This window comes from Theobroma cacao, chromosome 7, assembly GCF_053813885.1.
Source record: "Theobroma cacao isolate CCN51 chromosome 7, ASM5381388v1, whole genome shotgun sequence".
Lineage (NCBI taxonomy): Eukaryota > Viridiplantae > Streptophyta > Magnoliopsida > Malvales > Malvaceae > Theobroma > Theobroma cacao.
The window spans coordinates 9061175-9086476 of record NC_142645.1 but is presented as its reverse complement, the minus strand read 5'-3'; the positions used below and the strand labels follow the sequence as shown (position 1 = coordinate 9086476).

The 25302-nt window shown below is 34.8% G+C and overlaps 1 protein-coding gene across 1 annotated transcript; it reads right to left on the bottom strand.

The window, feature by feature from the left end:
• Positions 1-4745: 4745 nt before the first annotated feature.
• Positions 4746-19206, bottom strand: LOC18594355 (putative leucine-rich repeat receptor-like serine/threonine-protein kinase At3g14840). Its single transcript, XM_018124828.2, has 24 exons — positions 18921-19206; positions 18621-18798; positions 17556-17627; positions 17368-17436; positions 17184-17255; positions 16997-17068; positions 12676-12747; positions 12482-12556; positions 12311-12379; positions 12140-12211; positions 11972-12043; positions 11398-11469; positions 10897-10962; positions 9444-9503; positions 9315-9350; positions 9172-9212; positions 8054-8424; positions 7640-7838; positions 7196-7357; positions 6902-7020; positions 6575-6785; positions 6167-6404; positions 5641-5791; positions 4746-5342 (listed from the first exon to the last, which is right to left on the bottom strand). Exons 1-24 carry the CDS (start codon positions 19033-19035, stop codon positions 4944-4946), a joined length of 3063 nt encoding a protein of 1020 aa, XP_017980317.2. The 5' UTR covers positions 19036-19206; the 3' UTR covers positions 4746-4943.
• Between the last annotated feature and the right edge of the window lie 6096 nt (positions 19207-25302).

The following is a 25302-nucleotide window of genomic DNA, read 5'->3' as shown; positions in this document are numbered from 1 at the left end:
AGTAAAAATATAAAGAATGATTGGACCATGCAAATAATAGAGGAAGAAAACAGTTGTGAGCAACAAATTAAGGAAGACGAGAGAACGGAAGCGTGATCGGTTCATCCCCCATTGATCAAAGAGAAAGCTTTAAAACACCAAAAAATAAAAACTGATGAAGATGAATTGCCATGTTCAAAGTTTTAAAACAATTAAAAAAAGAGGAAAATTCAACTTCAAAATTGTAGAACCTCAAATGAGGAGTTGATTATTTTTCACCATTTCAAAAAAAGGAAAAAAGGTTTCGTTGCCTCAGTTTTGAGGAGTTCATTTTTAAAGTCGTTGCCTCAATTTTGAGGAGTTCGTTTTATAAAGTTTCGTTGCCTCGGTTTTGAGGAGTTCATTTTTAAATTCGTTGCCTCAATTTTGAGGAGTTTGTTTTGTAAAGTTTCGTTGCCTCAATTTTGAGAAGTTCATTTTTAAAGTTGTTGCCTCAGTTTTGAGGAGTTCGTTTTTTGAAGTTTCATTGCCTCAACTTTGAGGAGTTCATTTTTAAAATCTCGTTGCCTCAGTTTTGAGGAGTTCCTTGTTTTTGAAGTTTCGTTGCTTCAGCCTTGAGGAGTTTATTTTTAAAGTTTCGTTGCCTCAGCTTTGAGGAGTTCATTTTTGAAGTTTCGTTGCCCCAGCTTTAAGGAATCTCATTTAAAAAAAAAAACCTTGATAAGAGAATTAAAGAATTTAGTTAAAAACAATGTCTACGTCTTTGCACTATTTTTTATTTTCGAAATGCGCAAAGAGGGGCAGCTGTAGACACTAAAAAAAAATAATAAAATAAAAAATAAATATATAAATAACCCCAAAAAAAAAAGAGGGAAAGGAAAGGTACGACTGGCAGGGTGCGGATGCACCCTACTAGGAGCCACCTTCACCCTGCCAGACACAAAAAATTCACGTCTGGCAAGGTAGTGGGAGCGTGCCCTCTTTAACCCAGTATAAAAGGGGCACTGTAGCACCCATCCGAAGGAGGCCACCACTAGCAATGAAAAACCAACAACCTGCAAAAATTCTTAAGCTTCCTAGCAACTGAAAAACCACAACAAAAAATTCTTAAGTTCTTTAGTAGCCAGAAGAACCCACAGAAAAATCAGAAAATATATACCAAACAAATACCAAAAAATGAGTGTGCAGTGAAAGTTGGGGCTGGGTTTTGGTAACCGGTAGAGTGGTTTTAGTTTTGGGTGATTCAAATCTAATAAGAGAGAAAGAGAGTTTGGGGTTGGTGTTGCCGGCTAAAAAGGAGGGGATGATTTGGGTTTTTAGGGGGAGAGCAAGGCTCGGTTAGTATAGATAGGTAGAGAGAGGACCGGGTTCCCTGGCCTGCGCCGTTGACATGAAGAACAGCTGTAGATCGGTGCTAAGAAGTGGCTGCCGACGCAAGGGAAATAAGGGTTGAGCGGAGGAATAAAGAGAGGAAGATGCTGACACGGGGGGAAAAAAGAATGAGCCTAGTGCCGCAGCACCAGATCCAATGAAAGGTGAACGGAAAAAGCCTTAGGTCCCATTGCCGGTGGGGAGTGGAGAGAGGAGAGAGGAGAGAAATTGGTGGGCGGGTAGGAGAGCAGAAAAATGGAATTTTTTAGAGAAAGAGTAAGATAGACGACAGAAAAAGGGAAGAACGAGAAAGAAGAAAAAGTGAAAAAAATATCAAGATCAACTTCTGAAGGGCCCCTAAGCGGCACTGTTCTAAAGAAGGAGAAGCATTTTTTTTTGAAGCAGATCAGTGGGTCTTGTTGGTCCAATCAGTCAAGGTAAATTCTTACCTTTTCTTTTGATCTGATTTTGTGGTGGTGATTAATCCAATGTTTAGGGAGGAGGACAAGTTAATTTTAATAAATGATTAAAAGATAAAGTATACATGAGAACAATTAGATGTTAAAAAAATAAATAAGAAGAAATAAACTAAATGAAATAGGTGAAAGTAAAATAGAGTGATTTATACTGTGTAGAAATGGAAGTAGATGAAAATATAGGAATAAATATATATTTAAATATATGATAAGTAATAATAAAATTAGGTAGAAATAATTATTTAGTTATACAAGTAGACCAAAACAAAATATATGGAGAAATAAAAAAAATACACTTAATTGTTAAAAATAAATATATGAAACATACACGTGAATAAAATGTAATGAATAAAATTAGTAAATGACAAGCTAATCGAGAGAAATGGTTTTATGTAAAATATAGAGATAATGAAAATGGGATAAGATAATTAATTATTTAATATAGATAAAATAATCGTTTAGTTTGATACCGATGATGGGATGATCGATCGGGACGCGAGAGGTCACAATCCCGGGCTCATATTCCCTAGGTTCGAAATTCGAATCAAGGCTCCACCAGTACGATGGGAGAGCCTCGATTTCAAGATCCCAAAATTTTAATAAATAAAGAATTCGACTATACAAAAAATTATTCAATAAAAATAATAAATAAATAAAAATGATATAAAAAAATGATGATAAAAAATAATATTAATAATTCGAATATATAGTAAATAATTAATTTGTGAAAATGCAATATACATGACAAAAATAAAAAAAATAATAAATAATAAATAAATAATAATAACAAAAAAATCTAGGACAATAAATAATTTAAAATTAAGCATTAAATGGAATCATAAACAATTTATCTAATTATAAAATAAAATATATGAAAAACTTAGAATAAATAATGTAAAGTGTGAAAAATATAAAAAATATAAAAAATAAAAGATATAATAATAAAAAATAAAATAACAAAGGATATAAAATTGAAAAATAATAATAGTTAATTGCATTAGCATAGCATATATATATATATATATATTGCATTATGCATATCATATCATAGAAGTATTTTTTTTTCGAGTTTAAACCCCGATGATGGGATCTTTCGAGGATCTTGCGAAGGCGGGTATTCCTCGAAAAGTTCCTTAGGTGAGAAAGTGTCCCCGGGTCCCACCAGTATGATGGGAGGGCTCAAGAAACATCTTTAATAAAAGGCTTTGACTCGTATTAGGTTCATTATGCACGAAAATATTATTTTTAAAGAAAAACGTACGATAACCCCGATGATAGAAATTATTCGTTGAATTTGTGAAGGTGAATTTCTCGGATAATTCCCTAGGTGAGAGAATACCTCGAGTCCCACCAGTATGATGGGCAGATTCGAAAAAATATCCTCGATAAAAGGTTATTCGTCTGACATTTTTATCTCACGCCATGCATTTCATTTTGCCTCACATTTGCATTCCATTTTAGGTTGAATAGGAGATAAAATAAATGAATAATAACTAAGGAAATATAGCGAACTTAAAAATTAAAACCTAATAGGATAATCTAAGAATGATACCGTTCATGGAACAAGCGTCCCGAGGGTGCTAATCCTTCCCCGGGTGTAACCGTACTCCCGAGCCTAGATCTAGAAAATCGTATACTAGTTTGAGGTTCTCTTCGACAGACTTAAAATTAATTTAAGGCTTCGTCGATTAGAATCGAGTCAATAGGTGACCAATCGCACCTAGTAAAAAAGATTGGTGGCGACTTCTAATTTTTAAATTTTTAGAGTTTTCACATCGCGTCTAGCGGTCGGGTTCCCGGACCCGCACTTTACGACATTACTGCAGCTAAACGCATCCTCAGATATGTTGAAGGTACTGTAGATTATGGAGTGAAGTATTTGAGAGCTGAAAGTGGTCAACTTCAAGGATTTTCTAACAGTGATTGAGCAGGCTCACTAGATGATTCTAAAAGTACAAGTGGCTATTGTTTTTCATTTGGAAGTGGAGTTTTCTCGTGGAGTTCTAAGAAATAGGAACTAGTGGCTCAATCATCTACAAAAGCAAAATATATAGCCACTGCTGCAGCTACAAACCAAGCACTCTGGTTAAGAAAGATCTTAGCTGAATTGGGGCTCACACAGAACAAGGGAATGTTACTACAAGCAGATAATCAATCTGCTATTGCAATAGCTAAGAATCCAGTTCAACATGGGTGTACACAACATATCAGAGTTAAGTTCCATGCCTTAAGGGAAGCAGTAAAAGAGGGAGAAATTGAGCTGGAATACTATCTTACCAATGAATAACTAGCAGACATATTTACTAAATATTTGAGTACAGAGCAGTTTGAATATTTGAGAGGAAAATTGAGAATTTACTCATCTGGAATTAAGGAGGTGTGTTGAGAGTTGAGTAATTTCATTTGGTAAAAGATAAGAAGATGAGTCTAGGCACCAATTCAACAACTAGGTGAAGAAAGGAAGAAGATAGACACGATGTCATTTTCAACCAACAGTTAAAGAGTTAATGAAACGAAAGTCATTTTGTCGTTTTATCTCTTATTACTATTTCTTTTATTTTGACAAAACGGTGCGTTGCTGAGTCGTTTTATTTGGTCAGTAAGGTTGAGAAAGCCACATTTTTTTATTTGTCTGGTATTCTTGTTATTTCTTCTTTACTATTGCTGTGGCTATTGTAAGGCACAGAAATCCATTTTTGGTATCCTGTGCGCAGCTGTTTTCTTCTCTTGTTTCTTGTTTCCTTTTTCAATGCTAAGTATTTCGAATCGATTGTTAGTGCTCATATATATACACTCAAGAAAAGGATGAAGAAGTGATTTTTACACTCCAATTTTCTTCATTAAAAACTTCTGCTCCTCTGTTCTTCATTTTTTATGTTTATCAATTGAGTTTGATAAATTTTAACAAGGAAAAACAGATTCAATCAAATAACAAAATTGTGTTTCATTTATATTCTCGTGAAAAATACAATTATCACATCAAACTAATAAATCTTTGCAAATGCACCTTCAAAGTAATCACATCAAACAAGGAAAATGTTCATTGTACCTTTCCTTCAAAAAAAAAAAACCCCTTTCCTAGTTAAGGTGTTCTGACAGCTAATCATGTCACTGTTCTTAGTTTGTCGAATCTCTATTCTGCCAATAACCAGAAGTCAAATTGACTGGATAGAGATCAGCAGCAGATGTAGAAGAGGAAGTCCATGGCCCATCTGATAACATACTCTTTGTCTGGCTATTATCTGCATCATTTTGTTCAAGTTGCTGGTACAACTTTTTCATTGCTTCAGCATTCATCTCTTTTGCAGAAAAACTTGAATCTATAAACTCAGAAATAGCAGCCCTGCCTTCAAGCATGCTCACCACAGAAGACATGGAAGGCCTAGCTGCAGCAGTAGGATTTGTGCATAGGAGAGCTACATTTATCATTGCCATCACCTCTTCTATGTTGCACTCAGAGCCTATCCTTGGGTCGACTAAATCCAACAAGTTCCCTTTCTCCTTCAAAATATGAGCCTAGATACACAAAATTTCATTGCCACATTAAGATTCATTTCAGAAAATATTACACTCAAAACTGACAAATGCCTAAGCTCCAATTGCTATAATAGGAATGAAACATCAATGTGTCCGTGCTGCAATCTTATAAGAGTAAGCATTCCCTCATTAAAGGATTATGCAGCATCTTGTATTTAATAACTCAATCCTACAGCCTCTTTCATTTAATTTTGATAAGACATTCCTCCAAAAAAAAAATGGTAAGACAGCATAACATGTATAAACAACAGAATTAAGAAAGAATGAGAGCAGTTACCCAATCAAGGAGATAGAAAGATTCTTCCTTTGATCGGCTTTTAGTGTTGCACCTGCCACTAACAATTTCCAGGGCCACAATCCCAAAACTATATACATCTGCTTTGTCAGATAAACGACCATGCATTGCATATTCAGGAGCCATATAGCCACTGCAAAGTTAATAAGATTAATTAAATACAGCTTTTTTTTTTGGTGTTAAGCATTTTATAGATTTCAAACAGCAGGCACTGCTGTCATTATAACATTTATATTGGTGGAATCATAAGCACACTGTGTCAAGTTGCATTGGAAACCTCCTAACCTAGAAATTTATGTACTGTCAAAACATTTGTAAGAGTGAAATTGAGAACGTAGAGAAGCAGCCTTTCAAACAAAAAAAAAATGTAGAGAAGCAAATCTCTGTCTCTGTCCATATTTATCTCATGGGAAATTTTCTATCATTCATTGGCACATGAGAAAAAAGAAAAAGCATATAAGTGAAGAAAAGAAACACATTGACAACCAGTCTGAACAGAGATGCTTACTAAGTTCCAGCTACTCGGGTGCTTATGTGGGTATTCTCCTCTTCATCAAGCTTGGCCAAACCAAAGTCAGATATTTTAGGGTTTAGATTCTTATCAAGCAACACATTGGTGGCCTTAATGTCTCTATGGACTACCTTCAACCTTGATTCTTCGTGGAGATAAGCTAAACCTCTTGCTATACCAATGCAGATCTTCCGTCTTGTCGGCCAGTCTAATTTCAACTGATACTCTTCTGGGCCTTTTAGTATACAAATAAAGAGAAGCTCAGATATACCATCATTCCTTTCTTCATATATTATTAATAATAAGCATTCACACGTGTACGGGTGTGTGTGTGTGCACGCTTGCATGAAATAGATGTCATTAATACCAAAGGGAGTAAAAGTAAATCATGTGGACGAGATCTACCAAACAATGCACGAGCAAGGCTATTGTTTTCCAAGTACTCGTATATAAGCAGCAATTGATTTCCTTCAATGCAGCATCCATACAGCTTCACCAAATGAGGATGTTGCAGAGCTGAAATCATGCCAATCTCAGTCACAAACTCACGATTTCCTTGCTTTGATCTAGCGGATAGCTGCTTAACAGCAATTACTGTGCCATCTGCAAGAATGCCCTGCATTTGAAAAACATTACCAGGTTCAATCAACAAAAAAGTACCTGGAGGAAGTGCTGCAGTAAGAATGGTCCAAGTGCAAGTGATCAGGAGAAAAAATGTGTTTCACGTGATACCTTGTAAACAGGACCGAAACCACCTTCTCCAATCTTATTAGCAGCATCAAAGTTGTTTGTGGCAGCTTTAATCTGTCTTAAGGTAAAAGAATTGGTCTGCAACTCTAGTCCTTTAAGATCTGCAGAAGTGCTAAGCTAAATGAGAAGCATCCTAGTATCTTAAGACAGGTCTGAATGGAGTAATGAACACTGATAATGTCCCAAAATGGTGAAATGGGTCATTTCCTAGTAATATTTTACACTAACACATTATGTCTACAAGTTCACTGAATATATTGATTTCTCTCTAAATACCTTGTTCCAATGTACTCTTCTGTCTTAAACAGCCATTCCACCACAGGATACCCCCAATCAGGAAGATGGCAAATGCTGTTCCAGCCACGATTCCAACCACCATGCCTATAGAGATGCCATTACTACCCCCATTTTCTGGTGGTGGTGGTGGTGGTATATAACCTAGTTGAAGAAAATTATAGAAAAGTTATTTATGAAGATGAATATACTACAATTCATTATATAAAACAAAAATAAACACATTCTATTTCCTCATGATAATAAAAAGTTTCAGCATGTAGATTCCTAAAATCTTAAGGAACACAAGTAGCATGATCTAAAATGAAATTTCCTAGCTATATTGCATTTGTAACAAAGCCATCAAAATAGCATGGTTTTGAACAAGATGAGGCAGTGTGACACAAAGAGAGACAAGAAGAATAGATACTCCAATTGACAACCTACCAGGATCAAAAATGGATATTGCTGAGATAAGAGGACCATAAACTCCTCTCACCGGAATAGAAGTTGTCCCTTTTCCAGCCCAACGCAAATGGATCTCCAAAGTACCATCTTCCACAGTTGCAGTAAAATTTTTTGCAATTGGTTTGGCAGCTCCACCTGCTTCATCCTTAATATTGAAATCCTTCAGCACGCGCTTTCCCTGCAATTATCCATTCCATATAACCGAACTTTCCATCAGGGCACATGTTGTAAAGTTTACTTTGTTCAGCTCTTAATTACACATCTATCTAATGGATAATAGGAATTTGAAGTTGATTGGCCAAAGCTCCTTCACTGGCTCAAATTCAATCAGAATGTGAAGTTTTGAAGTTCCTCTTACATCAGAACTTCTTTAACAGAATAGTATTGAAATACCTGAATGTACACATCAAATATCCGCCTCCCTAAGCTGCTAAAATTTTGACCATCAGCGAACTGTATCTCGGCAAAATGGAGGCTTATGTTGTATGTGCGATTTGCCAGACAGAATGCATAGTAAGTCAAAGAGCTAGGTGAAAGGCGAGCAGTTCTGTACAGTTCATCAATCATAAGAAGTTGCATGTTTTCCGAAACATAGATGTCATCTGAACGATCATCACCCAAGAAAATACCGGTGTTGCTAAATGCCCAAGTATTTGTACTTTGGAAAAATGTTGAAGGCCCAGCTGTACCATAATCAGCTTCATAGGTGGTTCCATTAACATTTTCTTCTCTCCCTCCACAATTTATATAAAGAAAGTGCAAAGCTGAGGTATAAAGGAACAACAGTTCAATAAGTATTGGAGGAAAATACAAACAGAGTGAATCAGCCGCATAGAAAACAAGAAAAAAGACGAAAAGTTACTAGGACTTTCTCATCCTATTCTTCCTCTTCTTTTCTTTAATTTTTTTTAGGCAGAGGTATGGTGAGAGAGGAAGAGGACACCAGAATTTAGGGACACTGAAACTGATTCAAGTTGTTCTTTCTTTTTTGTCTCCTGACCATGGGAAACAACTTAATCTTTTTCATTCTTCTTTCCATTCTACGAAGTGCTTAGCTGTAAAATCTCCCCTGATGATTGCAACGCAACTTTAAACAGACTTAGGAGACAGTTAAGCACAAGTTACTCAGATAGTAGATCTCAACCCCCAATTTTCAATCTCAAATGAGTCGAGTAGTTCGTATAGCAACTTAGGTCAGAGCATTTGCAGAAACTAGATCCTTGATTTTTTGAAAGAAAAACAGAGAGAATATTCTGAAGTCTGTAGTATGCATGCAAGTAGATGCTTTTTTAGTGAAGCTACATAACAAAAACCCCTTTCGTTTTTCTCCTTCTAAAACTTCTTCAAGTCCTCTCAGAAAACATACCAGGTCTATGAATAATTCTAAGACACTTGCACCATAGACTTAGAAGGTAACCAGAGTGAGGTAAAGACCCTTTAAACCCTTTGCTTCCAGGGCAAAGCATTGTAGAAACTAACATTATTAAGAAGCATATAAAATTTTGACTTACTTTTAGTACAGTTATGGCTTGCCAAACATGAAACAATTCCTCTGGTAAAACAAATATTAGTCACGGAGAAAAGTCAATCATTATAACAGCAAAATCACAGTATATCAAAGATAATGAAAGTTATAGTTGTCTTTAACACTTACGAGTTGTTAACCCTTGAAATGCTCGCAAACAAGTTCCTACAGACAAAGGACATATTATAAAAAGCATATACCAAAGATCCACTCACAAAGAAAAACACTAAAAACAAAATTAGTTGAGAGCATTCTTACACACTATTGTGTTCACAACCTGATGCACCTGTGCTTGTGAAGTTGTTATAAGAAACATCCCTACAAATAGAATTGTTCAAACTATTAGTTTCATTAAATGGTTTTTTTTTCTTTTTTGAAAAGCAATGATTTATTCATCCACTACCAGTTATGCCATGGCAAGTCTTTAGCCTGTTTGGCAAAAGACTTTTGGTGGTATGAAGAATCTGGTATGGGCAAAAACTAAATCCTTACAAAAGATAACACTGCACCACAAAACCATTGGCAGCATTCTATCTCTTCCAGGACCACATTAATAAAGACAACTAACATTAAAAAGAACTAACTAGTTAACCTAGAAGGCCTGACTTCAGCAATTCCGTTTGACCTTCAAACAGTCCTATTCACAAAATTTCAACCAATCATACATTTTCAGAACCATTATCACTACAATACGCCCTTTCAAAAAATACTCAAGCAAACCTCGCTGCCCCGCTCAAAAACCTAAAGAGTGAAGCAAATCAGATCTCCTTGCAGACTCGGCATGGCCCCAAACTCATGACTCTACCCCACGAAACCAGCTGTAAATTCGTCCCTCATAATCAACAGGTTCTAGAAATCATCAAGACACAACTGCAGACATTCCAGAGATGAACAACCTCATTCCATGACCAGATTTGCACAAAGATCAGCCACTTTAATCCGTCTAACCCGATCAAAGAAGCCTATTGCAGACTCCATGACAACCCACAACATATGACTGATCCCTTGCCCCAGTACTTGAAACATAAGTCCCATTATTTATCACCACAATCTTTTAGTCAACTTGCCTCTCAATCGGACCAACACAAAAGCATCAATCCCCAAAATAAAATTAGCCCATACTTTGATCACAAAACAAATTTCTCCAAACCACCAAGACTCCCTCTCCAAACCCCCTACCTCACTCTTACCACTCCTCAACCCCCACTGAGATTAAATCATGCCCCATCCTTACCCAAGCATCAAACTACAATCCTAAATCCCTCCATGTTATTTGGTCCACTTAATTCTGTATCCCTAACATGTCTTTTCCCCAATTCCTTCTTTTCCCACAACAACCACTTCATTTTTTTTTTTCTTTATCATCTACCTTTTTACCTATTCCTTTGTCACAACTTCTGAATTAACCTTTGGGACCTGGCTCTATTTAGATTCATTAAATGCTTATTGATTAAATGATTTAACTATGACTTTTCTCTTTGATTAAGTTGCAAATACAATAAACTGATATTCAAATTTCCTTTGTGCAATCAATTTTTTAAGGCCACAGCCATAGCTAAAGCAGGATTATACAAATTAAACTCTATGCCATATCACTTACCTATGCAAGTTTCACTCGTAAATCGAAGAATCAAACTTCTTTTTGGTTAATTGAAGAATATTAAACTTCTTGCGCATAAAATGTCATAGAACATATGGAAGAGAATCTTACATTTTTTCTTTTGTGTTCAGTATCCATCCAGGGACTTCTCCAGTGAACATGTTTCCATTTAAAAACCTAATAAAAGAAATTATGAAGTTACTGCAATTAGGTATTCTGCACTAAACTAAAAATACTTATCAGGAAAATTTATCAGTTGTGATGGCAAATCTGAGGATAAGGAAAGAAGTACAGTTATCAATCCTCTGACAGAGGAACAAGTAACTTTAGAATATCTATTGCATGGCCGACATGTTTCTAGATTGATGAACTGAAACCCTTGCTGCTGATTAGATAATTATATTCATTGAATAAGTTTAAGTTCTGTCTTCTACCACTAAAAATTGTGGTTGCCCTTTGGTAAAGACACCAACCCTCTTAGGAGGTGGAAGTCCTGCAGGGCTAGGGTTCTAACCTCAGCTCCTGCAAAACCCAGCTGTTTATATCTCCTTAAATCCATTATGCCAGAAAAACCAAAACAAGAAAATTTACACTAAAAACTCAAATCCTTACAATTGATCCAAATTTGAAAGAGCAGAAAGTTTAGTTGGAATTTCTCCACTGAGTCTGTTAAAGCTGAGATCTCTGCAAGAATATTTATAAAAGGGTATTAAAACTACATCGTCTCAGAAAATTTTATCAATTAAATTTCTTGAATAATCAAGATAGGAAAAAAAAAGGCATAAAAAATAATAAAAACAATGCATCTAAATTCACAAGTAAATTAAGTGCTAAGACAAGTAAAAACTTAAAACTAAATGAACTTTTTTGATGCCCTTTGAAATGCACACACAAATATGCAAGGTGAAAGCTCTGTATTTGTCTTTGAGGAACTAAATATAGTAACAAAAGAATTAAATTTGAGCCATGAGCAAAGGATTTTTTCCATATTCTACTAGCAGCAAGATTATGTTGCAGAACGAGTAGTCAAGATGAATTATTTGTGCCTATACCTTTTTATGTCATCATAACATAACATTAGCCAATAGAAGAACATCACAGTTCTTCAAATAGAAAGTTATATGCTGAAACATAAATTGAAAGAGCTTTTCTTCTTTTAAGGGAAGAAACCAAGTTTATTACTCACAAAATCTTTAATGTTGTCAATGTACTAAGATTATCGGGTAACTCTCCAATGAGATTGCTACTCCTCAACATCCTATCATACAATCAGATATATCCATTATTAGTGTTAGAGAAAAAAAAAATCTCAGAACTTAAATCAGTCTCTGCCTTATTGCAGAGTTTTACTTACAGTCTATCCAACTTAGGCAAATTACCAAGTTGTGGAAAAGTTGCCTCAGCTCCATTCAAGTCACTAATTATCCTGCAAACCCAATATTCAACAAACAACATACATGTTCATACAACCATAATGTCCCAAGTTTATAACTTGAAATCTTTGAAATTTAACATCTGTTCTTACATGTATTTTAAATTTTCTAAAGCACCAATGTCTGGAATTGGCCCACTCAAACCACTTCCCTCGATGTATCTGTCATTATTTATTTAAATGATTGATAAAGCAAAAATATTTCTAATTAATGACAAAAATTACACTTAAATATGTATCACAAAAAATAATTAAAGCTCTCACATTTCTTCAAGTTTTGTCCATTTCTGGAATATGAAGTCGGGAATCTTTCCTGTGAAGTTGTTGTCACTAATCCGACTGTTGAGAAAACAAAAAATAAGCATAACTGGCATAGTAGACTGTAATCAATTTTGAGTATGTAAAACTATGAAAATGAAATTTCTCATAACATATACAGAAGAAAATTAGAAGCTTACAACTCCTTCAATGTAGTCAGCCTAGCAAATTCTGCAGGCAGCTCTCCACTAAAATTGTTGGAATTAAGAAGCCTAGAAAACCAAGAGAAAGCAGATATTAAATCAAACGCACGAAAAACAATCATTCAAGGATATGAAGATGGATGGAAATGATTCAAAATTTCTGTTTTTTTTTTTGGAAGAAAAATATTACAAATTAGATATCAGGAGATATACCTTTAATTTCCTCAAAGATTGTAAATGCCTTGGTAGACAACACAACATTTGGTCATTTTTCTTTCTTAGTTTGCGGGGAGAGTCTAATTAGTCGATTTTATGCTTCTTATCATGCTTGTTACTAGGAGTGTATTCTTACTGCCAACAATCATTACAGGGTTGAAGATGCATGCCCCTAAAGGCTAATAGCTTATGTTGTTGCGACTCTTTATTTCTTTAAAATACCTACGTCAATACATATACGGTGGACATTATATGGAGGTCTAACTGTTGAAATACAACTTGCATTGAAAACCACATCAGTTCATGCTATTATCCTTAGGATTATACGTGATTATTTTTTTATCAGGATAGCTAGCTTACTGTTAAATTATGTTAGTTATGCATCTAGTGAATGACTAATGTAATTATTAACATATAATCTTGTGCCTAGCTATCATTCAAAGCTTGCTTGTTAAGTATTTGCTATGTATATTTTCTAAGTTGTATATCAGAATTAGCAAAACCCTATTGTTTAGAACAAATATTTTCACTTACTCTATTCCTCAAGCTTAACTACTTATTCACTGATATGCTGTGTTCATCCTATCTTTACTAAAAAAGCAACATGGTATCAGAGTTTTCATAGTCTAAGAAGCCTAGTAGCAAACTTGAAAAACTTTCACAAAGAAAAAAAAATCAAAAACACTCCATCAAAACATGCTTCAAATGGCAACACTTCATCCATTTCACCATCAGTCTTTAATGGTGACAACTATGCTATTTGGGCAGTTAAAATGAAAGCCTTCCTTGAAGCTTTCGACCTTTGGGAGGTAGTTGAGTAAGGAAGAGAGCATCCTGCACTAAGAGCCAATCTCATCATAATTCAAGGCACTGTCTTAGATTCACACTACTGTGACTGATGCAATAGTCACAAGAATCATGCCTTGTGAAACAGCTAAGGAAGCTTGGGATAAGGTCAAGGAGGAGTTCCAAGGGTTAGACAAAACTAGAAAGATGCAAGTTTTGAACCTAATGAGACAATTTCAAGTGCTAAAGATTAAGGAGGATGAGATAATGAAGGATTATGTGGATAAGCTCACAAAGATAGTTAATCAAGTTAGGCTTTTGGAGCTTAGTTGTTAGATTCAAGAATTGTGGAAAAAGGTGGTGATTAGTATTCTTGAGAGATTTGAGTAAAGAATCGCAGCTTTTGAGTAATCAAAAGACCTCACCACGATGACCTTTCAAGAGTTAGTTAATGCTCTTCAAGCTTCTGAAGCAAGAACGCAGATCAAACTTAAAGAGAGTACATTGACAACATTACAAGCAAGGTTTAAAGAGAAAAATGTTCTCCATAACTCCAGTAGAAAGTCTCTAAGTGAAAAGAAAGATAACAAGAAGGCTTTTACTTCAAAACAGAGACAAAATGGTACAAAACCAAAAATGCAATGTGTTCTTACTCTAAAAGGACTAACCATGCTGAAAAATACTATTGGCTTAGGGCAAATGTTAAATGTAAAAAGTGCAATAAACTTGGTCATGTGGAAAAAGTATGTAAGAAAAAGGGATATGTGCCAAATTAGCAAGCTCAAGTCTCAACAAAAGCTAAACCTACTGAAAAGTTATTGTTCATGGCATCTGATGGCAAAATAAGAAAGTCAGATCATACTTGGTTAATAGATAGTGGCTATTCAAGTCACATAACTCCAAATCCATCCTTGCTTTCTTCCATTGATTAAGGTTTGCGTACTAAGATCGAAATTCGTAATGGTGATTACTTGGATGCTATTGGAAAAGGCACAGTAGTTATCACAACACCAATTGGAACCAGGTATGTCACTGATATTTATTTGGTACCTAAAGCTAGTTAGAATTGATTGAGTATAGGTCAAATGATTGATAATGACTACACTTTGTTGTTCAAGAACAAAGCATGCACCATAATTGAGCTTTCTGATAGTGTTTTAATGATAGTGAAGATGAGAAATAAATGTTTTCCCTTGGATATGCAGCACTTAAGCCTTAGTATAGTTGAAAAGGTAAATGCTAATGTGTTTGAGCTATGGCATGAACATTTGGGACATTGCAATTAACCATGAAGTTTCTCAATTTTGGAAATTTTGTGACTAAAATGCCCTTTGTTGATATGCACACTGATATTTGTGAAACTTGTCAGTTAGGAAAGCAAACTAGGTTCCCTTTTCCAACTTCAAGCTCTAAAAGAGCCTCAGAGAAGCTAGAACTGGTACATTCAAATGTTTGTGGTCTTATGAGCATTGAGTCTTTGAATGCTAGTAAGTATTTCTTAATGTTTACTGATAACTACTCATGGTCTACTTGGATTCATTTCCTCAAGCACAAATCTGATGTATTCAGCATATTTAAGAAATTCAAAGCATCTGATGAGCTTGAATCAAGGTGAAAGGTGAAATGTTTGAGAAGTGACCATAGAGGGGAGTTCACTTCAGATGAGTTTGAAGGGTTTTTATCTACTGCTGGTATTAAATATCGATTCACTACTCCCTATCCACCTCAACAAAGTGGGGTTTGTGAAAGAAAGAATAGGACAGTATTGACTATGACTAGGTGCTTGCTATTTGAAAAATCAATGCCCAAGTTTTTTAGGCCGAAGCTACCAGCATTGCCATTTATTTGCAAAACATACTTCCAACATGGGCATTGAACAAAGTGACACCTTATTAAGCTCAGCACCATGTCAAGCCAGCAATGGAACATCTTAGAATATTTGGTAGCATTTGCTACATTCATGTACCAGAGGGAAAAAGAACTAAATTGGATCCTAAAGCAGAGCTTGGAGTATTCTTAGGCTATACAGTTTGCAAGCCAAGGGCTATAGGGTCTTCAATATAAATTTAAAGAAGGTTAAAGTTGTAAGAGATGTCATATTTGATGAAAATGCAAGGTAGAATTAGGAGTCTAACCTGGTTGAGACATCTGATGACAGAATACTTGGTTCAAGGTCATTGTTAGAAGTCATTTATGAACTTGATTGTGATCCTGATGACATTGAATTTGTGGTCAAAGGTTCCAGGAGTTTGGAAAACATCCATGATAGATGCAATATGGCTATCTTAAATCCTACACATTATTATGAAGCCAAAGATCAAGCTCATTGGCAAGCTGCAATGCAGGAAGAGCTGAAAATGATCAATAAAAACAAAACTTGGTTCTTAGTGGAAAGGATAGACTCCATGAATCCCATTGGAACTAAGTGGATTTTTAGAACCAAGTATAATGCAAATGGTTCAGTCAAAAAACACAAGCCTAGATTGGTTGTGAAGGGGTATGCTCAAATGCCAAGTATTGACTATACTGAAACCTTTGCACTTGTTGCCAGATTTGAGACAATCAATCAGGTTGCTCAATTCAATTGCAAGAAGCCTTGGTTGAGATGTCCATCATCTATCAAGATAGCATTCTCGAATAAAGACTTAACTGAAGATATTGAAATACCTGAAGGACTAAAAGTCAAGGACAAGGTCAACCTTGTGTACAAACTGCATAAAGCTCTATATGGGCTCAAGCAGGCCCCTAGAGCTTGGTATAGTAAAATTGAAACCTACCTAACCTAAAAAAAGTTCTCTAGAAGCATGAATGAACCTACCTTGTATGTGTTACAAGCTAATGAAATAGTGAAATTGATAGTATCATTATATGTAAATGACCTGTTTATTACAGGTTCTAAAAGAAAGTTCATCATGTAGTTCAAAAATGCAATGAAATATGAATTTGAAAGGAATGATTGGGAAAAATGAAGTTTTACCTTAAATACCAAGTTGATTAGATTTCACAAGGTATTTTTCTTTCCCAGAAAAACTACATTTTTTAGATTCTTAAGAAGTTTAATATGTTGAGTTGCAAACCTATTGGTTGTCCTATGGTTGTGAATACCAAAGTTGATGTTGGTGATCTTCCTAAGTTTACTAAGCCTATATTATATAAGAGCCTGATAGGGAGTTTATTGTACGTATCTATCAAGGTAATGGTTGAAGAGATCAAATTGAATAGTGACCAAGTTGATGAAGAAAAAGATTTAAATAAATTCATACTAGATATACGAGAACGAAATTCTGCTAGGATTTAAAAAGGAAGAGACTCTCACATCCTTTCAATGTTGTGTAGATTCCATAGTGCAGGAGGCAAACTCCCCGCAAAGTTATTGTGCTCAAGGACTCTACACATTTTTTCAATAAAAGAAAGCAGATTCATTACACATTCATAACAAATATATTATAAAGTTGTCATAATGAAATGAGAAATATACTAGAACTTGCTACAAACCAACTCACAAGCTGGTAAGATTGCTTAAGTTTGCCAGCTCTTTTGGGATTGAACCTGTTAAACGATTTCCAAGAAGGGAACTGCAATAACATACATTTTTTTTTTGTGAGAATAATAAGATACATTAGTTACATCTACCAAAACATATACTTGATTGATATATATATATATATATGTTAAAAGAAAGCATACATATCAGTCAGTTGCATAGAACCCCATTCTGGAGGAATGGTGCCACTAAGATAGTTGCGAGTGAGATCACTGTAAGAAGAGTTACAACAAAGTAAGTCATGAAGGAAATAAATTTTACTATCTATTGAATTGAAGTAAGATAATGTGCTAAGCTATCATGAAAGAAGTTTGAAAGTTAAGGTACTTACATCTTTTTGAGGTAAGGGAACCTGACTAATTCTGGTGGAAGAGTACCAGTAAGATTTTGTCCCTTGAGCTCTCTGTTTCAACAGAAACCAGGGTCAGGGTTAATGATGCTTAAAATTATATATTAGTACTAGTTAGTAGTTAACATATCAACATTAATTTCCAAATAGTTGAAAATAAATAAAGAATTCTTTATTATTAAAACCATTAGTACTATTATTTTATGTGAATAACCTTTACATTATAATAGCTTATTCAACAAAAACATATGTTAGATGTGCTTTCGTTTTGTTAATCCTAACTGTCAAATTATTCTGTCCTTATCAATAAGAAAATTACATAAATTATTATATTATTTTCTCAACATACTGTTACGTCTCATCTCATTAATAATTGTAAGAAAAAGACTTATCCAAGTTTTAGATGCAAGAGAGAGAGAGAGAGGGCCAATCAGCCTTCTATATTCGACTGTAGATGACCCTTTGTTCTTTCACTATCATGAAAATACAACTTCTGGGTAGCCCGCCAACAAAAAGTCGGTCCCACTTTCCGATTCAATGTTCCATTGCCTATCTATCATCAGTCAACACTCCACAGCTGGTTGGTTGCTATTACTAAATTCTATAATAGCAAGTTAACCGGTTGACGCATCATTGCCGACAAGCTTCTTAGACCTTTTCTTTGGTTTATGTTAAGACTTTTTCCTACGATACTAATCTTACTTTTTCCAACTTTCCACTATTTATTTGAAGACTATTGCCCTTGTTGATTGTTTGAACCGTTAACCTATAGTAATTCTTTCTTTGAGGTTCTAAGTAACTTGTAATTAATTTTGTTTAATTCAATAATAAGGTATGTTTCATTTATGCATGGTAATTACTTGCATCAGCATCTTTCTGCTAACTTATAAAAGAAAAAAATTCGATTTTGTTCGATTACATTTTAAATTAATAACTAATGATTAATGCTTCAAATATATGGATAATCCATGAACAGATTTAGTTTAGAGTTTAAAAGATAAACTCCGGTGACAAAGAATTCATTTTAAGAGAGAGAGAGATGCTTACATGCTGATAATATGGCAAATGGTGTTGCCGGAGAAAGTGCAATCACAGGTGACATTATTAGCATAATAAGATTTGGGTGGTACTACCTCTTCCCAGCTGCTGGGTCGACTACATGGATCAATGCCAAAATCCCAATTTCTCTTTCCTAGCGTCTCATTTATGCTTTTCAAGGCTTCCACTATACATATATAACATTTTTAAGTAGTATTCAATAACAAAAAAGTTCAAACAAAGTGAAAGAACATTGGGTGAAAATTACAAAAAGAATTAAGCCAAAGTTCTCTTTAGATTGTTGATTACCTTCATCCTTTGCAAGCGTAGCTCCGAATGTGAAAGCTGTAAGGCAACAGACAATGAATGTTGAAGTGAAAACAAGTCGAGGAAAGAACATCTTGGATGTTGAAGAGGAATACATTAGCTTCTTGCTTGATTTGAATGGAAAAAAAAAATGGCCGGAAAGAATGGTTTTTAATAAAGATATTTGAATATGAAAGTTGGAAGTTTCTCTGAAATGAAACAAAGCAAGAGGAAGAATATTATGTGCCGCCTTACAGAGAGAAACGAGAGAGGCATTGAAGAATTTTGAGTTAAGCGAAGCCAATAAATGTAGTGTTATTAGATGTTCGTACGACTTGTAAACAAAAATATATTATTATATGGAGGCAAGTTGCATAAAAATCCTGCACGTGAAATTAATGAAAGGTCCCACTTATGGACGACGATGGAAACAGAAGTCCAGCTTCCTTGCTTTGATGATTTGTGCTTGTCATTCAAAGAAACTTGTAAAAATGAATTTACATAAAAAGTATTAAAAAAGAAATAGGGAACAACAAATCATCCTTTCAAAAATAATCTCAAGGATATACATGTAAAGGAACCCCATACAAAGGAACAAAGTAGTGTTATCCCTCTCAAAAACAATCTCAGGGGCCTGAAGTAGAAGATACACATGTGATGACAGTCCAAGACAAAGAAATAGAAGTGAATGAAGCGTTCTTTGATCGATCGGATGATGATCTCCACGGAGACATTTCAACAAGTGGCGGAAAGCACCCAACAGAGTCAGAGTCATGGGCATCCATGGAGACATTAATTTCAACAAGTCGTGGAAAGCACCCGACAGAGTCATGAAACCATGGGCAATAATCACAAGAGGATAAACCGGTCATCTATGAGTGTGAAGGCAGCAGCTCCTCTCGTAAGGCAGTAAATAGCAAAAAGCTTGAAATCCATCACCAAACGAGCATTAAATATGGTGGACCGGTCAATTTCCATCTTTGTCAAAGAATCCGCAAAGAAGTTAATTAACCTCCCTGTTTTAAATTTGACAACCCCAATCTACGGACTTTAATTTTATAAGTCAATAATTTATACTTAATTAGACAAGTTATAAGCATATAAGCACACTAGTAAACGTTATATATATATATATATTCTACGTATATTAATTTTATATATATGTATGAATTATAATTTTATAATATTATTTTATTATGTTATTTGATAAGTGTTGATTCGAGTTCGTACCTAATAATATCTAATTTTTCTAAATGTTTCTCTATATTTGGATATGATTATGCTTTTTTTTTTTTTCCTTCCGTTACGTATCTTATTGAACATATAGCAATTAATTCCATTTTTCTTTGTGTTGCTTTAAATCTAGAAAAAAAATATATAATGAACTAAGACCTAATTTCTAGCATGTGGGAAAAGTAAATAACCATAGTAGGTAAACAAAAAGAAAGTAAAAATTAAACAAGCTAAAGACACCAAATGACATAGGTAAAGAAATAAAACAATAGCTAAAGTCTTCTTCTATTTGAACTCGTCGAGATTCATCACCTTTGTTGCTGCAAAATAAAGCACCAGATTTCAACATGTTTTTCTTGTAAATTGGATTTTTGTCTTTTAGTATCGGGTATTAGGTCGTCAACCCACTGTAATCTGAGCGATAAGATCAGATTTTAGCGGCAACAGAGCATTTATTTTAGTGAATACAGTCCTGATATGATCCACTAGAGATGGTTGAAGAAGATATTTGAATAGTATTTTTAGGTATGAATTCATCATCGAGGCAAGAAGGGTTGTGAACAAGTTGTATGGTGCATTGCTGATTGATCATCAATTAGGTGTCAATATTGCCTAGTTTGGAGATTGTGAAGCCTTTTGAAAAAGGAATGTTGTAGGAAACGTAGTAGTACATGTAGAAGAATGAGAAGGTGAGGGTAATATAGGGTGTGTCATGTATGAATCAAGGAGTGACACAAATCATAAGAAAATCCTATGCACAAGATTACAAGAAAATCAAGAAGCGCAGAAAATTTTCGTCAATGAAGTCTTAATTTTTAGTGGTGTATAACTGAAGGGTCAATATGCATATTCAAAAGTTGTTCATTAATTATCCATGAATTTTATAAGCATGACTATTATAACTGCATAAGCTTCACAATATAATATCATACATGAAATTAAGTACTAGTACTAGTATCGTCCTGAGCTTGTTATGTTCCAAATTTATGACTACTAGTATTTGACCTTTTTGACTGTTGTTGTAAGTTTTATAAGTAGTCATCAATGAAGTTAATATTTTGAACCATTGTTTAAAGATGTTGTTCTCCTTTGTCTTTGTCATTGTCATTGTCATGAAAAGATTCTTCCCTTACAAACCAAAAATATAGGTAGTTTTTCTCTAAATCAATTCCAAGTTATATTATGATGATTCCATGAGTCTTCCTACACAGTTATGAATCAAATGTATTTCCATCCCTAAATTATATTATGATGCAGAGAATATTCCCCTAGTGTTAAGAACTGTTATTGAAAGAAAACCAAATGAATCCACAATAGCATTCGAGTAAAGTGGTGTAGAGAATATAGAATAAGGAGTAAAAACAGAGAGAAAAAACCAAAAAGAAGAACTAGAAAAATGAGAACAATTTGGAGAGGAATACACATCATTCCTTTTCACTTTGTATATATATGATAGTAACAACTAATGCCGTGCATATCAACTTTGAGAAACGAGTATTGAAAAAAGAAAAATTAGTTGAACTGAGTTGAGCACAGAATTTCAAAACTTGAAATTCTGTGCCTTACAACGGTTTGCTGTAATGGCTAAAACAAAGGTAAAGTGACTTAATAAAACGACACAAGGTAAAGGCGTTTAAGCCATAAAAGAAAACATAAAAAACGACAAGGACTCTTGACGTTTAACTTATTTACTAATAAAAGAAGAAACGACACCGTTTGTTCATTCTAACTTCCTTCAATAGGTTGTTGACTGATGCTTTCGATCTTCTTCTTCTTCATCTACAATCACTGAAGTTCTCCACACACCTCCTTGATTCCAGATGAGTGAACTCCTAATCTATCCCTCAAAAACTCAAATTGTTCAGTGCTCAATCCTTTAGTGAAGAAGATGTCTGCAAGTTGTTCCTTTGAAAAGCAGTAATTCAGCTCCACTTCACCTTTTTTTCACAACCTCTCTTAGAGCATGAAATTTGATCCTTATGTGCTTAGTCCTACCATGATCCACTGGATTTTTGGCTATTGAAATTGCAAACTTGTTATCGATGCATAGTGTGGTTGGTTCTTCACAACTAAACTTTAAATCTTGTAAAATCTTCCTTAACCAAATTGCTCGATTTGCAGCTGATGCAGTTGCAACATACTCTGCCTCAGCAGATGATTGTGCCACTATATCTTGCTTCTTGGAGTTCCAAGCAAAAACAACACTTCCAAATGAGAAGCAGTACCCACCAGTGCTTTTTAAATCCTCCAAACTACCACCCCAATCACTATCACAGTAGCTTAGGAGCTTTTGTTTTCCATTTTTATAGAACTTCAGTCCAAAACTTACAGTTCCTTTGACATATCTAAGCACTCTTTTGGCAGCACACAAATGAATTTTAGATGGCCTGTGCATGAACCTAGAGACCAAGCTTGTAAAGTACATAATATCTGGCCTGGTTGAAGAAAGATACAGTAAACTCCTTATTAACCTTCTATAATAAGTTTCATTTATTTTAGCACTACCATTATCCCTGCATAGCTTGGTACCAAAGGCCGAAGGTGTTGCAACTGACTTACAGCTCTCCATTCTACATTTATTCAACAAATCATAGGCATATTTTTTCTGACGTAATAGAGTATAATCAAGACCTTGATCAACTATCATACCAAGAAAGTATGACATCTTCCCCAAATCACTCATCTCAAACTCAGTTTGCATCTTTGCCTTGCATTCATCCACAACTTTGCCACTTGGACTAGTAATAAGCATGCCATCAACATAAAGAGAAATAATAAGCTGAATACCTTTGTCTGAACTCTTCACATACAGTGTATGCTTATTGTTACTTCTATTGAATCCTAAGCCTTGCAGGTAAGTATCCATTCTCTCATATGATGCCCTTGGTGCTTGTTTGAGTCCATATAGAGCTTTAACCAATTTACAAACTTTGTCCTCCATTCCTGATTCAATATAGCCTTCAGGCTGCCCAACAAAGATATCTTCATCAATAGTTCCATTTAGGAATGCTGACTTTATGTTCGATGTCAATTGACTAATCTTCATTTGCAGCTAGTGCAACCAGTAGCCTAATAGTGTCATGTCTGGCTACTGGTGCAAAGGTTTCAAAGAAATCCACACCATATACTAGTGAGAAACCTTTGACCATTAACCAAGCTTTATGCTTGTTAATGGTACCATCTGCATTTATCTTAGTTCTGTATACCCATTTAACACCAATGACCTGGTTTTCTGGTCTATCAACCAATATCCAAATGTTATTTTTCTTGATCCTCATCATTTCAGCTTCCATAGCTTGTTTCTAGTTCTTATCTCTAGTGGCTTCCTAGTAACTGTTTGGTTCAGTAATAGCTGCATGACATCTACTGTACACATCCTGAAGTGACCTTGTTCCTCAAACTAGAACCTTGTCAATGTTCTTATCATCAGCATTTTCCATTTCACAGTCATCCACAACCTCAGCAACAATGTCATTGACCTTACTACTTTCAACCTTCAGTGTTTCCCAATTCCACTTTATTGTTTCATCAAATCTAACATCTCTACTAACTAAAACTTTCCAGGTCTTCACATCAAAAACTCCGTACCCTTTAGAGATTTCACTGTAGCTAAGATGATCTACTACAAGTGACTTTTCATCTAGCTTGCTTCTCTTTGCATCAGGAATTTTTGAGTAACAGAAGGCTTCATATTGAACCAAGCTTCATATGGAGTCTTAATTTGGAAGAGCTTTGGTCTGAACAATGTTAAGTATGTAGTTTGCAGTATTAGTTACTTTTGGCCATAGGTACTTTGGTAGGCTCATTTCAAACAACAAACATCGAGCCATTTCCATAATTGTCCTATTTTTCCTCTCAGAGGTTCCATTTTGTTAAGGACTATAAATCACTGTGAGCTGATGTACTATGCCAAATTGACTGAGATATTGCTCAAATTCTACTGTAGTGAATTCAGTACCATTGTCAGTTCTAATATTCTTAATTATCTTGCTTGCTTGATTTTCCACTAAAGCACTGAACTTAGTACAAATACTTGAAGCCTCAGATTTTATTTTCAGGAAATAAATCCAGTTGAACCTTGTCACATCATCAATGAACAACAAATAAAATCTACTTCCATTTAAAGATTCGGTCTTCATTGGATATCCTACATCAGTATGCACTAGCTCCAACTTTTGTGTTGCTTTCCAAGTTCTAGTTTTAGGAAATGTAGCTCTCTTTTGTTTTCCAAATTGACAAGTACTATAGATTCTGTCAAGTTCACCAATTCTAGGAAGTCTTACAACAAGGTTATGCACTACCATTTGCTTCAAGTAAGCATTATTAACATGACCATACCTCTTATGCCACAGGTCAGTATCAACTATAATTGCTTTATAAACATTCTGCTTAAGCTTCATCCAATTTAGAGGGAAATATCTGTTTCTCATAATTACTGTGAACAATTCAATACCAACAAGATCACTAACAATGCAGGCCCTATCTTTGAAGACAAGCATATAGTTGTCATCAATCAATTGTCCTACACTCAATAGATTCTAACCAACAAAACTTGAACAGTAAACATGATAAATCAATCTTTTACCTTTGGGGGTCTGAACACCAATAGTTCCCACACCAAAGATCAGAAGAAAGTCTCCATTTCCAACCTCTATTTTTGTTCTAAAATTGGAATCCAGAACAATGAAGTTATCCCAACATCTTGTTATATGGTTTGAACAACCACTATCTAGCAACCCGGTATTCTTTTCTTCTTCACTATTTACATTTTTTGCCATAAACAGAACCTCATCTTCAACTTGAAGTTCTTCAACTACAGCAACTTTCTCATCAGAATTTTTTTACCTTTGTTCTTGCAGACCTTTCCACATGTCCTTGCTGATGGCACTTTCTGCACTTGACATTAAGTCTAAACCAACAAAACTTTTCTATATGATTTGTTTTTTTACAATGAGAACATGGTGGAAATATTTTCTTATGATCCCCATGTCTCTTTTCATCAACCTTTTTCCATTTTTCTTTCCTGCAAGCTTTATTCCTCTTAGAGATACTACTACTAGGCTTCCCATTCCTTGTTTTGACAACTAAGGCATTCTTAGCGAGCCCTTTATGTTTAAAGGCTCTTTTTTTTCTCTAAACCTTCTAGTGCATT

Coding starts and splice junctions, on each gene's coding strand:
- LOC18594355 (XM_018124828.2), bottom strand. CDS start 19,035: ATGTATTCCTCTTCAACATCCAAGATGTTCTTTCCTCGACTTGTTTTC. Junction 9,351..9,443: donor GGTTGTGAACACAATAGTGT/GTAAGAATGCTC, acceptor CTTTGTCTGTAG/GAACTTGTTTGCGAGCATTT. Junction 6,405..6,574: donor CCTTGCTCGTGCATTGTTTG/GTAGATCTCGTC, acceptor GTATACTAAAAG/GCCCAGAAGAGTATCAGTTG.